Source organism: Schistosoma mansoni, chromosome 1, assembly GCF_000237925.1.
Source record: "Schistosoma mansoni strain Puerto Rico chromosome 1, complete genome".
Taxonomy (NCBI): domain Eukaryota; kingdom Metazoa; phylum Platyhelminthes; class Trematoda; order Strigeidida; family Schistosomatidae; genus Schistosoma; species Schistosoma mansoni.
Window position 1 is genome coordinate 21,498,328 of NC_031495.1, and position 15,484 is coordinate 21,513,811.

General features: G+C 40.3%; 1 protein-coding gene across 1 annotated transcript; it reads right to left on the bottom strand.

The window, feature by feature from the left end:
- Window positions 1–1,749: 1,749 nt before the first annotated feature.
- Smp_012530.1 (transcription elongation factor SPT4-like protein) lies at window positions 1,750–5,076 on the bottom strand. The gene is made up of 2 exons (XM_018793635.1): window positions 4,976–5,076; window positions 1,750–2,652 (listed from the first exon to the last, which is right to left on the bottom strand). Exon 2 carries the CDS (start codon window positions 2,612–2,614, stop codon window positions 2,261–2,263), a length of 354 nt encoding a protein of 117 aa, XP_018648127.1. The 5' UTR covers window positions 2,615–2,652; window positions 4,976–5,076; the 3' UTR covers window positions 1,750–2,260.
- Between the last annotated feature and the right edge of the window lie 10,408 nt (window positions 5,077–15,484).

Below are 15,484 nucleotides of genomic sequence, written 5' to 3' on the forward strand. Positions count from 1 at the left end.
CGAAGCAGGTAGTTTTGTTAGGGGCCACTCCCTGAGCCTATGGTCTAGAGATTTAATCCATAGGGCAGTGGAGCAACGTCAGGTGATGCAGTCCTATGGTAGCTGGTGACCAACAATTGGTTCATACGACATTTCTCCCCTCAGGATCCTGGAGCCCATAAGCACCAGTGGTTTGAAATTAGGGTTTTCTAACTCCCCTAGATGGACTCACCGTGGCCACTAACCCAGTTAAAGCGTTGAATATTCGCTATTGTGTAGGAGACTCGTGCTGCTATATATATGATATGATAGAAGGAATCCTATAGGTTATAATATAATCGTTTATATCTATTTTTGACAGTTCTAAATTATATTTTACAAAATACACAAGCATCACCTAATGGAATTTTGTGTAATATTTGTATATAAAATTGATCGTGCGATATACACTTATCGTAACATTCACTGGAATTGTAAGTAGCTTTTTTGGACTCTCCATACTATGAAAACAACAATGATCCTAACATTTTACAGTTCTAAAAGACAAAATGCTAAGAAAACAATTACAAGACTTAATTTATTTAGAGTGTCTAGCAATCCCGTTTGCTTTAAAAATGATTTCGCGTGTCTTTTTATACTGTACGCGACGTGAATAATGATGCAATTAATAACCTAATAGAAATGCTATTACAACGAATCATAAAGGCCCACTCTTTTAACTAAGATGTTCTAAACCGTTCCCAATACATCTCCTTTGAAAGCTAGTGTAGAGAGAACTATTGAATTTATCCTTCTCAAAAAGCAGATCCTTAGCTGTTAATTAGTTCCACGTGGGTCGTTTTCGTAAAATAAACCACGTAGGTCTCAAGTGATAATGCTAGAAGTCTTTTGTGATTATCATGTAGTTTTCACATTGATTTTAGAAACAGCTAATGTAACTGGAGGTTATTAATCTCGTTCATAATATACTGATATCATGATTTTTTGAATCTCATGGAAAATTACAAACCAGCGAACGAAAAATACACTCGATATCAGTCGACATTGAAGCTTCAGTTGGTTTTTTGTAAATAGCTATCTCTACATAAGTACTAGTCATGTCTTATTTTGATTCTTGTTAAAAAATAAACACGCTATCATGTTCGGGATAAGTTTTCCTCCACCTTAATGCAGAATATTGCTTCAGAACTGGTCTGCGTCAACGCCTGAACTAATAATGTAGTGTATTTGAGTGTAGTGGTCACTTCACTTATCTTGAAAGTCTCATCAGCTATGGGATGTCTGACGAAGTCTTGGAAGGAATCCAGTGAACCCTGTTGACGTTTACTATCTTGTGGCGTAGGTGAGATATCCGTCTGCCAAATAAAGAATTAGATTACAGTGTAGAAGTTCACTTCATTCTACCTTGTGGCTGTGAAGCATGGCCTTTAGGAACAGAGGGTATCAACAGACTACTAGCATCCGATCATAGGTGTTGCGAACCATTGTTTGCACATTTTGATAGTATCAGGTCAACAATTCTGAGGTTAGACCCAGAGTACCAAGGAAAGATGTAAAATCTATTGATGAGCTAGTGAGTTTATACCGACTGAGATGGTCAGGATATATATTACGCATGCTCATCCACCGTTTACCTTGACGGGCGATGATTACTGATGTAAGAATAAGTTGGAAGCTAGCAGATGTCAGATTTTGAAGACTGATTGTTAAACTGAACCGTGTAGGTAGATGCAAACTAGCTAGTTGGGGTCCGTGTGATTCTCGTAAATAAAGGTCAGGAAATTTGAATGATATAACTTGGAACCGTTCACAGTAACCCAGATACATTCATTATCTTCCCTTAGATCCTAAATTCCCCATAAGTATTATTTTCGTTCCGATAATTTATATTTTCTTCAGTCTTACTACCACTAATACTGTTGCTACTGCGAGATTTGCCCTGACAATGCTATTTCGCTGTGCTAATGGAGTATGGCAACTTGGACCAATTTACGCTTGTGCCAGATCCTACGCTGCGTTTAACTTACTGGGACAATCAAACAAAAGTGCAGGTTTCTAGAGAAAAGTCAATTTCTAAGCATAGGTTTAATTACTAATAAAATACGGCAGTTATTCAGGAGAATGGTGTATTTTTACAGTTTGATCTTACTTTTTTCGAGAAAAGAGATTTTGTACATGAAGATAACTAATAGCTTGATTTCATACAAAGGTTTTATCTGATGAAATTCAATAGACAATACTCAATGTCCATGTTGATGAATGTACGTAGCAGAGGAAGACACTATTTACCACTTTTGTCTAATGATCGATAAGAAATCCCTTTGCTTCGTAAATAGTGCACTATATCACTAGGAAGAGATCCGTAAACACTGATTGCATAAACACCTGGCGTAAGTTTATCAATCATCTGCCATCTGGCGACCCAACTGTCGTTTGGTGACATCATAGCGAGTAAACCATCAAAGTTGGCAGAAGAACATTCGTATACCTTTTCTCGGTCTCCTTGCATCTTTAGAAAGTCCTCACAGTTTTCGCATCCGTTTAGTTGAAATTGGTTAAGAGTTTTCACTAGACCACATAATAAGCAGGCTCTTAATTGACGTAGTTCTGATGGGATAACGGAATTAACAGCCATTAAAAGGAAAGCCACTTGAAAAGTTCAGTGAGGTTCATCTGTTATGGGAACCAAGTCAAGCCATCAGAATAAAATATAGTTATGCGGGGCGTATTAACTAAGAAAAAACAATGGATTATCAGAGAATTACCCTAATGGGTAAGTATGAGTTCTGAGAGTAAAGGCCTGATTACACTAAATTGGCACTTACCAATAAGTTGAGTGATTCATTTCAGAAGGAATAATATTTTCTACGATCGTACAAGGTTCGCTGATTAAAAATCAAGCAGCGTGAATGCTTTTCAAAAAACAGTCGGGAATGGTTCAGACAATAACCAGCAATCATGCCTGAAAACTAATTACCTCTTATGATCTAAGCACAGGTAAGAAATATCGCAACTTGTAGAACTATTGAAATCAGTCACTCATTATCAATCATTCATTATCTGTCGAGTTTTCCATATCATGAGACTAGACTATGGAAGTTAGATATATCTGAATGTATAATAAGCAACAAATCAAAACCAGCTGATAAGGTTTAGCACAGTTAAATTATTAGATGGAATTATGAATATGAGCATATGCTCAAACGTACACCCGACCTTTGCTGCTATTTTAACGTGGTGACCAGGCTTGCGTGTCGCGATGAACCAATCGAGCTATACTGGCTGGAACAATCGGGAAGCGATAACTGCCCTCATACCTCTAACAGCACTCAAGATCACTGTATTTATATCCAATTTCCCTCTTCAATTCCTTTTATTCCTCCTACATCGACTTTCAATACTAAACTTCCTCTTCACGTGCCGCTATAGCCAACGATTCTATTGCGCATAACACTGTCCCAGGTCTACCAAAACCTCGCTCCAAACTACACATTGGAGTCTTCAACGTACGTACCCTATGTCAAACCGGCCAGCAGGCCTTCTGGGCTAAGAACCTAGAACCTCGTACCATCGATGGATGCTGTGCCTCCAAAACACAAATACAGGATCCCAGTGTGGTCATTCACTTGATCTCACCTCGCCAAAACAGAGAGCCGACGATGTAAACCCTCTGTGTATCTGGCGACCTGATGAGTAGTTCTCGTGGACTTGCAGGTGTAGGCACAGCACTTATTACGAGAGCAGAACAAGCACTATTAGAGTGCATCCCCGTTAACAGTCGCTTATGTGTTGTTCTGCTAAACGGCTCCGTAAAAACTCGGAAGGATAGGGACACACATCGTTGCCTTTTCGTCGTTTCTGCCTACTCTCCCACTGACTGCAGTCCGGATCAAGTGGAAGATGACTTTTACAGACAGCTTTTTGACCTTCTTCAAAAAGCTAAACGCTCAGACATAGTACTCGTAGCAGGTAACTTTAATATTCAAGTACGTAGCTTAAACCGAACAGAGAGACATTTCGATGGGTATTTTAGTATTCCGGCTCAGCGAACAGATAATGGTGATGGTCTGTTGCAACTATGCTCAGACAATCGTTGTTCTTAGCAAGCACTAGTTTTAAGCATAAGGAGACATCGTCTAACATGGCGACCACCTGCACCAAACCAACGATGGACTCAAATAGACCATATTGCCATCAGTCATCGTTGAAGAGGCTCGATAGAAGATTGTCGCTCTTACTGGAATACATGTTTAGACTCCGATCACGCTTTAATACGAGCACGCATCTGTTTGCGCCTCACTGGACACAGAAAAATCACATTAAGACCCATTAGAATTGAACTGAGGGACAAGAAAGCCAAAAGTAAGTTCTAGGAACAACTGAGTTCACATTTAGGCAGTTCTGTAAACGAGGCTGACCCAGATGCTGCTTGGAAGGAAATGCGAACAGCTGTGGAAACAGCAGTAACATCTACTAGTTATGTAAACCAAAGGATTATAAAAAACCAATGGATTTCTTCTAATTATAATACACTGATGGATTCTCGTAAACTCATCCTTTCAAGCTCTGAATGCGATGAAGAGCGAAAGCAAAGTCTACGGAACGATCGTCAGCAGTGGTGGGCAAGAAAAGCAAAAGAAATGGATAAGGCAACACCAGACAACTCATTAGACTAATAAAAGAAACCGAGATTAAAAAGTCAAGTGTAAGCGAGACAATCGCCGAAAAAAACAAAACTATTATCCGCTCTCGGCCCAGACGTCTAGAACAATGGGCCATGTGTGTATGTTCCTACGTATAAACAAATTTCCTTACCGGACTGTGAGGAACGGAAACATAACCGTGTGTTTTAGCGGAGGTGGCCTACATATTATATGTAAATATAGTATTATATTTCTAAATGACAAATCGTGTTGGACCTAAATGTCGATACGAATGTCTTTTGGAAGTTGAGTATTTGTCATGAGAATCAAGCCGTGAAAAGAAATTATAATACCTAGTCCAGAATTGTCCAAGTCAAAGATCAGACTTGTACTGAAAAACCGAAATATTAATGAACGAACACACGAGACAGCACCGAGTAGACCAGTAATTGAAACAGCCGCTCCTGATTTAAACAATGTCCTAGGTGTCCTTTTCACTGCGAAGTTTATACTGTTAAATTCAGACTCTTTAAACACGACCTCGAGGAAAGCTTTAGTAGTGGGTTGAACGAAAAGTAGTTTCCTAATATCCTGTGAGTTTGTTTTGTTATTTTTATAGGATGTAATATACTGGAAAAATCGTTATTACGTATTACTCGAAAAACTTAAAGTTGATTCATTCAAGTGGTTAAAATGGTCGTGGATGGAGTATAGGAAGCTATCTTCGAACCGCCTTCAGTATCTAGAAGCGCTGGACCAAAATTTTCAGGTTGGAACCTGGGTATATTTGTAGCTGTAAATAATTCACCAGAGTAAATAGTTTTGTAAGTGTTCGACATTGAATCTAACCTCATTGTTATTAATGAAGACATTTCACCAAATACTTTTGATAACTCATACACATCAGTCCTGAATGGGTACGCCGTACTACATAGCTCTTAAAACCGTTAACCAGCATAGACTAGACGCCTGTAGATATATCGTTAGACTTTCAAACAAGTATCCTCGAAACTCTTCATTTCTAAATTCTCGTTTGACTGACTTGACATACTTCACTCATACCTGTGGTATCTTCGGTGGTGATACTGAGATGATCTGGTTCACTAATTCGTAAACTGTGAGTCCGTTCCTTGTTGGATCATTACACATCATTTTTTAATTTATATTTTTGCAGTTTGATGATCTTGCAGGTGTTTCTACGCCAATCGTTGATATAAACCTGCTTAAACATTATAATTCACTCGTTGACACGCGAAAACTTGGGTTAGTGGTTGGAAATACTAAATTACCGGTTGTTGGTTGTAAATTATCCGCAGTCACTGCAATACACATAATCGACTGATTTTATCCATAGATTTTTTTGTGTAACCAGCTATGTTGCACACGTCATCATGCCTGCAGGACCACCTGTATTTGCAAAAGCTTGACGACTAACTCCCGAAAAGCTGAAGTTGCCTAGAAACCAATTCAACAATCTGAAGGACTTGGGAATCACTCGGCCTTAAAACAGCCCATGGACATCTCCCTTACACATGGTTCCCAAGAAGGACAACAATGATTTGTGTACATCCAGTGACTATCGGTGACTGAATGAAGAAACCACCAATTGATCGTTACATATTGTTGCACATTCTCGATTCGACAGCTACTTTTAAAGGCACAACTATTTTTTCGAAAATCTACCTGGTTAAAGCGTATAATCAATTTTTCATGACTGCAGATGACTTCTCAAAACCTCATTCATCACTCCTCATAGTTAAGTAACTTGTCACGAATGCAGCAATGCTCGCTCACCAGGACGCCGAAGCACACAGCATTGCAGTAGACACATCTTGCCCGGCAACCGGAGGAGTTTTGCAAGAATAGGTAGAAAATAGCCCGTAATCTTTGGCATTCTTGAGACACTTGCAAGACAGAGAACCGAGGTGTGGCACTTTCAACAGGGAACGCCTAGCAATGTATTATGTTATATGGCACTTTAAACGCCCTGTGGAAGACCAAGAACTAACCTAATTTATCGGCAACATGCCTCTCACCTTCTTTCTAAGCTCATTTTCAGGCAAGTGCTTCGCTTGAGAGTATCAGTAACTGGACCGCGTCTGTTAGTTCACTCCGGATAAACAGCATGTTTCTAAAGCAAATAACGTATAAGTAACTAGAAACGTTTTCAAGGCATCGACCTTCTTATGCATGAAATGGCATAGGTTCAAACCATACAATCGTCAATGCTGAACATGAATTAACTGCGCAAACGCATAGTCAACAATTAACACAAAGAGATGGTCGCCAATGGTGAACTCAGGAAGAAATAAGTGGATTCATTCAATCGGATGACATGGCTCAGCCTCGCATATGTGGTCGTTCTGTATAATTTGTCTTTACTTACACTGAATATATCATTCTATCTTTAGCTTAAATGTGTTCCTTACAAACGCCAAACGTTATATCGCTGGTTGTTTCAGTAAGATGAGTCAGTATAGACTACGATGTGACTTCCACGTAGGTTGTTATAAAATAAGACAGACTTCCCCACATTACACAGGCGTTCTCACCCAAGTGTTCAAGAAGCCGTCAATCTCATCACGGAGCGATTTTTTAGCCTTGTATGAATAAGGCCATGAGGGATTGGGCACGTTCCTGTGTAAGCTTCCGTAAATCCAAGGCGATTAGGCTCAACAAATGTCCCTTAGGCTCTACCGAAATTCCAGATGGTCGTTTCGACCATGTTCGTCTGGATTTGGTAGGGCCTTCGCCGTATTTAAATGGATACTCTCACCTCTTAGTGTGCATATGGTTTCACACGATGGCCAGGAGCATTGTGTATCATGGACGTTACTGCTGTAGAAGAGGCCCGCGCATGTGTTGAACGATGTGTAGCAAACCTTGTCTATCATTACAAACGACGGAAACTGGTTTGAATCTGGATTTTTCCTTTGTCTGACTATAATATTGGGAATCATACGATTCTAAACGACCACCTACCACCCACAAGTATACGGGATGTCATGGATAGATAAAATCTTCACTCTCGGTTGCAAAAGTTTAACAGTGTGCTGACGCTATTCTGCTCGTTTTACTCGGTCTTCACAATGCAGTGGTAGCTGATAATGAATACACGGCAGCGCGGCTCGTTCATGGCATGACACTCCGAATTCCAGGAGAATTTGTGAGTCCTTCATCTTTTTCAATGAATATGGATCTAAACTTTTACACGAGCAGGTGTCCTGTTTTCACTCGACCACAGTAAACTGATGTTTCCGTTTAACCGGACTAGCGATGTAGCACATATATTTTTGTACGTCGTGATTCAATGCAACGGTCTCTCGAACGTCTAAAAGAGGGCCTTTGAAAGTCCTTCGACGTAAACCTAAGTACCATGTCATTGACAAAAACAAAACTAAGGGCAGCATCAGCATCGAATATCCCTAAGCCGCGTATTCGGGAGACCTTTATAACGTTTGTTTTCCTCCAGTACAATCGAAAGACACAGACCTAACAAATATGAAACCTCACCCCACAATAAACAACTACGAAAAAACTTCGCTGGTATCTGAGAACCTACCTAAAACGACATGCTCTGGAAGAACTTTAAGGTTTACTGAGCACCCAGGAGATTACTGTGCGTGAATGAAGTCAGTAAATACTAAGGAATAATCAGACAGTAACAATCAATCGACCAAGTAAGCACAAACTGGTTGATTTGGTCAGCCGTTAAGTCAGTGGAGCCTTACGTGGAAGTCGATGTAACCCACAGATCACAAAACTCAGGTTAACAAATGATGCATTATTCAGCAGATTGAATGATAATCATTTGCAAGCTGTGATACCCATGGTAGTAACTGTGAGTGATAGTGAGCAGATTGTCCAGTATTTTAAAGACAATTTTTGAAAGACTATTACCGTCCAATATAACCATAATTTGAAGTATAAAGTTGTCAGACGTAAGTTTTCCCATAGATTTATGGTTTTTAGGCTGTGGGAGTTTCAGCGATGTACTTCCAACCTTGCGAAATAGTGGGAAAGTGTTTGTATGTTATGGTGGTGGTGCTAATCAGGGGAATAGTATAGCATTCAGTGCTTAAGAGCAATTTGAAATGCATAAACATTTTCAAGAATTAGTTTGCCACGGCTCAACATCCAACACTGACAGGGGAAAGCGAAAGTGTTCTGCTTACCGGGTGTCTTTAATTATAGGCTCTTCCAATTGGTTTCAACAGGTAACCATGGGCGCGGAGCCTCGACAATGTTTGCTTGGACTAAAGATGTAGTGAGGGTCATGGATCGCCTCAAACTCATCATCACAAACACTAATAAAAATCCGAAACGTTTTTAATGGATTGTGCTAGGTCCATTATATCTGTTAATGAAGCCACTCACTGTACTGCCCACATTTTTATGTTAATTTCACGTGTGTAGAGCTATATTTAAGAGGACCCGTCATCCATTATTAAAGCAGCACTTATGACATCCTTTTCGTAAACAATCAGTGGCAAGGCTCCATCAGATTCAACGCATAATCAGTATTCATAACAGACATAACACCATTTATTTAAACAAAAACTGGATGAAGCGAAAATGAGCTGCAGCTTTCAACGACGACATTGTTACTTCGCGTAACATTATAAACAACTGCGATGGAAGTGTACATGGACAATATAAATAGAAGTTTTGTCACAAATTCTTTGTGAAAATGTATGTGGGAGGCATACATGTGGTAGGGAAAAAGAAGTAGGCACAAGCCATTGGAGTCAGCCTTGAATTGAAGTCACAAACGTAGGTTTATTGTCCCGGAAGGCTTAATGTCTCTCTTAGGCAAGTTGACTACGTATGCTGGTTTTATAGTCCTTAAACACTATAAAAGAAAAGGCATGATGTACATTTAGAACGGCGTGTCATCATTTGTGTTCCTTGTGGACGGTAGTCACTGTCTTGTAAGGGATATACACGACGGTAAAAGCACATGCCGTGTACCCCAAGTGTCGAATTCCATGCAAGCACTCATTTACAAGTGCTTGAGTTTACAGGTAATTTATATCCACCTTCGCTTGATGAAGTGGCTGATTTAGTTTTGAGGCTCTGCAGCAGATGTACTTGGGCTGCCAGTGGAGATTTAGAATAAAATGTTCCGACTATCCCGTCTCCAGACTATACAGAAAGAAATAGACTGTTATCTTCCCCTTAATAGAATTCATACAATTACCTCACTTTTAGGATTGACGACCACCGAGAACACAGTAAGAAGGGTCATAGGTCTGATCGATGAAGTGGTAATCAATAGGCGCCTGTCTTAACATATGAAAGTATATCGGCTTTGTGCCGAAGTAGTGTAAAAACCTACAGATCTCCGCTGTCCTACTTGAATAATTGCAGTTTGAGTAGTTCGTACGTCCTGGAAAAGTCAAGTTCGATGACATTCGTCGTTACGGTATAACTGTTTTTCACATAACAAGTCTACTTATCCTCGTAAAATTAACATTAAAGTGTTTCTGGACGCTGGAATGATCAGTCAAATAGCTACGAAAATGAGGAGATAAAAGTTGTTTGTGCTCTGAATCAGCGAAAACCACTGGACCGAAGCTGGACAGAAATAATAGATTTAGGAGAGATGCTGTTGTTCCCTGGCCACAAGAAAGCAAGTGATCCACACACTCAGAGAATTGCTATGACACTGTCCAAAGAAGCACGGAATGCACTTATTGGGTTGAAATCTCGTGAATTCAGAATCATCAAAGCATCCTTCAAAACGAAAAAGAAGGGAATCACGACGAATTTTATCCAACGTTATGCATCCACAAATGATAGCAACGACGACGACAGAGATCAACTTTACGAGAGGTCGCAATCAATCATAGCGAAGTGTCCAGGAAAGAAACTGACAATCCTGATGGGAAATTTAAACGCCATAATTGGAATGGACGAAAACGGTTATGATGATATCATGAGACCAAATGGACTGACCATGAGAAAGGAACAAGAATCTTGAGAGGTTCGCGAATCTATGTACATTCAACAGAATGATTATAGGCTGCTCAGTATTCTAACACAAACGAATACATAGGGGCTACATGGCTTTCACTGAACTACACAACAGACGACCATATCGATCATATTTACATCACTAAAAAATTCAGAAGGACAGTGGAAGGAGTGAGAACCTGAAAGAAGCTGACATTGCTTCAGGTCACCACCTGGTTGTGACCATAATGAAACTAAAACCCAAGAGGCACTGGACAATCAGATAAACAGCATCACAAAGGTTTAATACAGTCGTTCTTCGAGATACTGACAAAATCAACAAATTCAAGATAAATCTCAACAACAAGTTCCAAGCCTTACAGGATTTACATAAAGAAAAGGAAACTACAGAGAAAAACAACTGTGAAGGGATAATATAAGATTTCACTTAGACGTGCTAGACAATTTTGAGCCGCTAAAAGCATCATCATAAGGACATCGGGCATGATGTCGTGGGACGACATGAACTGGACGAAAGAAACGAGAATGGTCAGAAGTTTGTAAATTTATGTGAAAGGATTATAGGTGGTATTATATTCCTCCACAAAGTTACATTAGTCTTGCTGGATCACACTACAAAGAATTAGATCGGTCACATTTATATCAATCAAAAATTCAGAAGGACCGTGAAAGCCATGAGATAACATTAGGCTCTAGTCCTTGTCATTTTTTGCACAGAAAGGGTTAAACAGGTAACTTATAGGTAGTGGGACTAAAGAGAACGTCCAGATCGCGTTTTAGAAACCTTGGAGATTGTGCTGTTAGTACAGTCCTCCGTAAATAGTTCCACAGTACTATATTACTGACGATAAAACATTGCAAGGAGATCTGTGAGAGCTCACTCCTGTTCAGTTCTAAATAAATGAAGAAGAATTCACACAACTGTGATTTAGTAACATCATGAGTATTAGTTAAAAATCAGGTCACCTATTATAACCTGTGCGAAGCATAGTATGTGCTTAATACCGTATTGTACAACATCTATTGTTTACTCCCATTTATGAATTCCAGTGCATTTGCGTCTCGTTTTACGGGAGGAAATAAAAGGGGAGTTAGTGTCTGACAAACTTAAGCTCTGAGTAGTTAAAAAGATTTTTAATGTTTGTCCTCAGCCAGCTACATTCAGTTAGGATGTACAACAGTCCTCTTCCAGAGCTGCATATTGATGTTTTCCAGGAAAGTAAAAACACAAACATCTGGTTATCTAGCTATCGATGTTAGCGCTGTAGAAATCGTTTAATAGCAGTGATCTTCAAATATGGTCTGAGCCAGGTGTAAAGTCTAAAAACTCACATCAAACATACTTTAACCTTTTCAAATTAAACACTACGCCTCATACCAACATTCTCCATCCAACCCTGTCCTGGGCAATCCTTTCCAGTTCTTTCCAGTTAAAATTCAACCTTTTCATATCTGCTACTATTTCCCTGCGTAATGTGTCCTTTGGCCTTCCTCTTTTCCGCTTCCCTTCCAGATTCCAAGTTAGGGATTGCCTCGTGATGCATTTTCGTGATTTCCTCAATGTATGTCCTATCCTTTTCCAGCGTCTTTTCCCAATTTGATCTTCATCTGGAAGCTGGTTTGTCCTCTCCGATAAAACACTGTTCCTGATAGTTTCCTGGACAGTGAATGTTGAGTGTTTTGCGTAAACAACTGTTTATAAATACTCATACCTTCTTGGTGATGGTTATAGTGGTTCTCCACGTTTCAGCTTCATACAGTAGGACAGTCTTGACGTTCGTATGGAAGATTCTCACTTTGAAATTAGTTTACAGCTGTTTTCAGTTGCATATGTTCTTCAATTGTAGGAATGCTGTCCTTGCTCTGCAAATCCTCGCCTTCACATCTTCATCAGATCCTCCTTGTTTATCAATGATGCTACCCAGGTACGTGAATGTTTCCACCTCCTCCAGGGTTTCGCCATCAAGTGTAATTGGGTTGGTGTTCTCCGTGTTGTGTTTGAGAATCTTGCTTTTTCCGTTGTGTGTGTTGAGGCCTATTGATGCAGAGACTGCTGCTACATTTGCTGTCTTCGTCTGTATTTTTTAGTGTGTACGGGACAAGAGGGCTAGGTCATTTGCGAAGTCCAAATCGTCTAATTGATTCTGAGATGTCCATTGTATTCCGCGCTTCCCATCAGATGTCGAAGTCTTCATAATCCAGTCAATCACCAGAAGAAAGAGGAAGGGGGAGAGTAGACAGCCTTATCTGACTCCGGTCCTCATTTGGAATGCATCTGTCAGCTATCCTCCATGTATGACTCTGCACTGTAGTCCGTTGTATGATTTGTGGATAATGTCGACAATCTTCTGAGGAACTCCATAGTGTCGAAGAAGTTTCCATAATGTTCTCTGGTCTACACTGCCAAAAAGCCTTCTCATAATCAACGACGTTTATGTATAGTGATGAATTCCACTTAACTGATGACCCGTAGTGTCGCAATTTGGTCTGTGCACGACCGATCCTTCCGGAATCCAGTCTGTTGATGTCGAAGTCGAGCGTCTACTGCGTCTTTCATCCGGTTCAGAAACACTCTGTTGAAAACGTTTCCTGGTACTGACAACAATGTGATGCCTCTGTAATTCTCACATTTGCTCAGATCTCCTTTCTTTGGTATCTTGATGAGATATCATTCTTTCCAGTCCATTGGCACTTGTTCCTCTTCTCAAATCTTCTTGAATAGCAGGTGAAGCATGTTTGCAGTTACTTCAATGTCTAACTTCAGTGTTCAGCTGGTATGTTGTCAGGTCCTACCTCTTTCCCACTCTTGATTTATCTGATGGCTAGCTTGACTTCTTCGATCGTTGGTTGAGTGACATCCATAGGAAGGTCAGTGTGGGCTGCTTCGATCTCCAGTGGATTCCATGGAGCTGGTCTACTCAGCAGTTCCTCGAAGTACTCTGTCCATCTTTTTCTCTTTTCTTGAATCTCCGTGATTGTCTTTCCTTCTTTGTCCTTGACTGGTCTCTCCGGTTCGCCACGTCTCCTTGCCAACTTTTTTTATCATATAGTTGTTTCATAATCCCTTTTCTTACAGCTTTGTCCGCCGTCGTTGCTAGTTCTTCCATGTATTTCTGCTTGTCGGCTTTAATGCTCTTCTTCACTTCCTTGTTTGCTTCTGCGTAGTCTACTTGTGCTTTGAATTTCTCTGTTCGCGTTCGACTGTTATTAATTGCTGTCTTTTTGTTCTTCCTTTCATCAATCTTGTCCAGGGTTCCCACAGAGATCCATTCCTTATGATGTTGCTTCTTGAGACCCAGAACCTCCTGACACGTCGAAGTTAGTGCTTCTTTGATCCCTTTCCAGTTGTCCTCCATCGTAGTAACTTTCTCTTTCAGTAGATCCTGTAAACCTTGTGACCTGTTGTTGAGAGTTATCTTGAATTCTTGAGTTTGTCAGTATCTCGAAGGAAGGCTATATTGAACCTTTGTAGTGCTGTTTGTCCAGTTTTCCAGTGTTCCTTTAGCTTCAGTCTCATCTTGGCTACAACCAGGTGGTGATCTGAAGCTATGCCGGCTCCTCTACTGGTTCTCACATCTTCCATTATCCTTCGGAACGTTTTGTTGATACAAATAATGATCTATCTGGTTCTCTGTGGTGTGGTCTGGTGAGATCCATGCAGCTTTGTGTATGCGTTTGTGTTGAAATATTCTGCCTCCTATAACCAATTTGTTGAATGCACATAGATTTGTAAATCCCTCCCCTTTTTCATTTCTCTCGCCCAGTCCATGTCGTCCAATTATCTCTTCATATCCTGTGTTGTCGACTCCGACTTTAGCATTTAGATCTCCTGTCAGGGTGGTGAGGTCCCTTCTTGAGCACTTAGCTATGAATGATCGCAGCCTTCCATGGAACTGATCTTTATCGTCGTCGTTGCTATCGTTTGTGGGTGCATAACATTGGATAACATTCATTGTGATCCCCTCCTTCTTTGTTTTGAATGATGCTTTGATAATTCTGGATCCATGAGATTCCCATCCTACAAATGCATTTCGTGCTTCTTTGGACATCATTAGAGCAACTCCCTGAGTGTGTAGAGCATTTTCCCCTTCGTGACCGGAGTACAGCAGCATCTCGTACCTAGCCTTTGTTGTCCCGCTTGTATCCAATGGGTTTCACTGATTCCAGGTACTGCCAAGTTGTATCTCCTCATTTCCATCGCTATTTGACTGGTCTTCCCGGTCTCCCACATTGTCCGAACGTTCCATGTACCCATAAAAATTGTTGCTCTAGTTTTTAGAAGGGGCATCGGCCTCGTGACTTCCGAAGAATTTCGGCTTTCATCATGAGGCGTCATAATTCTTCCTTCAACTCCCAGGACAGAGTTTAAATGGTTTGAATTATTTTTTCTGGTTAGCGTTTTTTAGCCAGTTATTTTTCTATGGGATGGGGTCGTTAACCCCATGCTCAACCCTCCTCCTTTATGCGGAATTGGGACCGGCAGTAACTCTAGAAGAGCTACAGGCGGAGTTAGTTGCACTGTAATGTATACGAATCACACTGACCGTTTTCATGTTTCGACGCTTAAGCGCACTAACGGAAATGAGAGTTTGGGCTGCTCTTCTTACTAAATTGATCTGCTTCATTACTTCCACAAAGCACTATAATTATATCGATTAAAGTGAATCATACGATAACCAAGTATATTAAACTAAACAGGTATCGTAATTACTGTTTCGTTTGCACAGACTTGCTACTTAAATTAGTTAAATACAGATAATTAAACCCGTGAATCCAAAAAGAAACTGTAGGCCAGTAAGACTCAACAAGAGACGGTCTTTGCTACCATAGTAAATGCTTTATCTGTTTTTAAGAGCCGAGAACACAAAGTGACTAAAAAATTAGCA

What these genes read in the sequence shown, in the direction of transcription:
- Smp_012530.1 (XM_018793635.1), bottom strand. Translation starts at nt 2,614, where the DNA reads ATGGCTGTTAATTCCGTTATCCCATCAGAACTACGTCAATTAAGAGCC.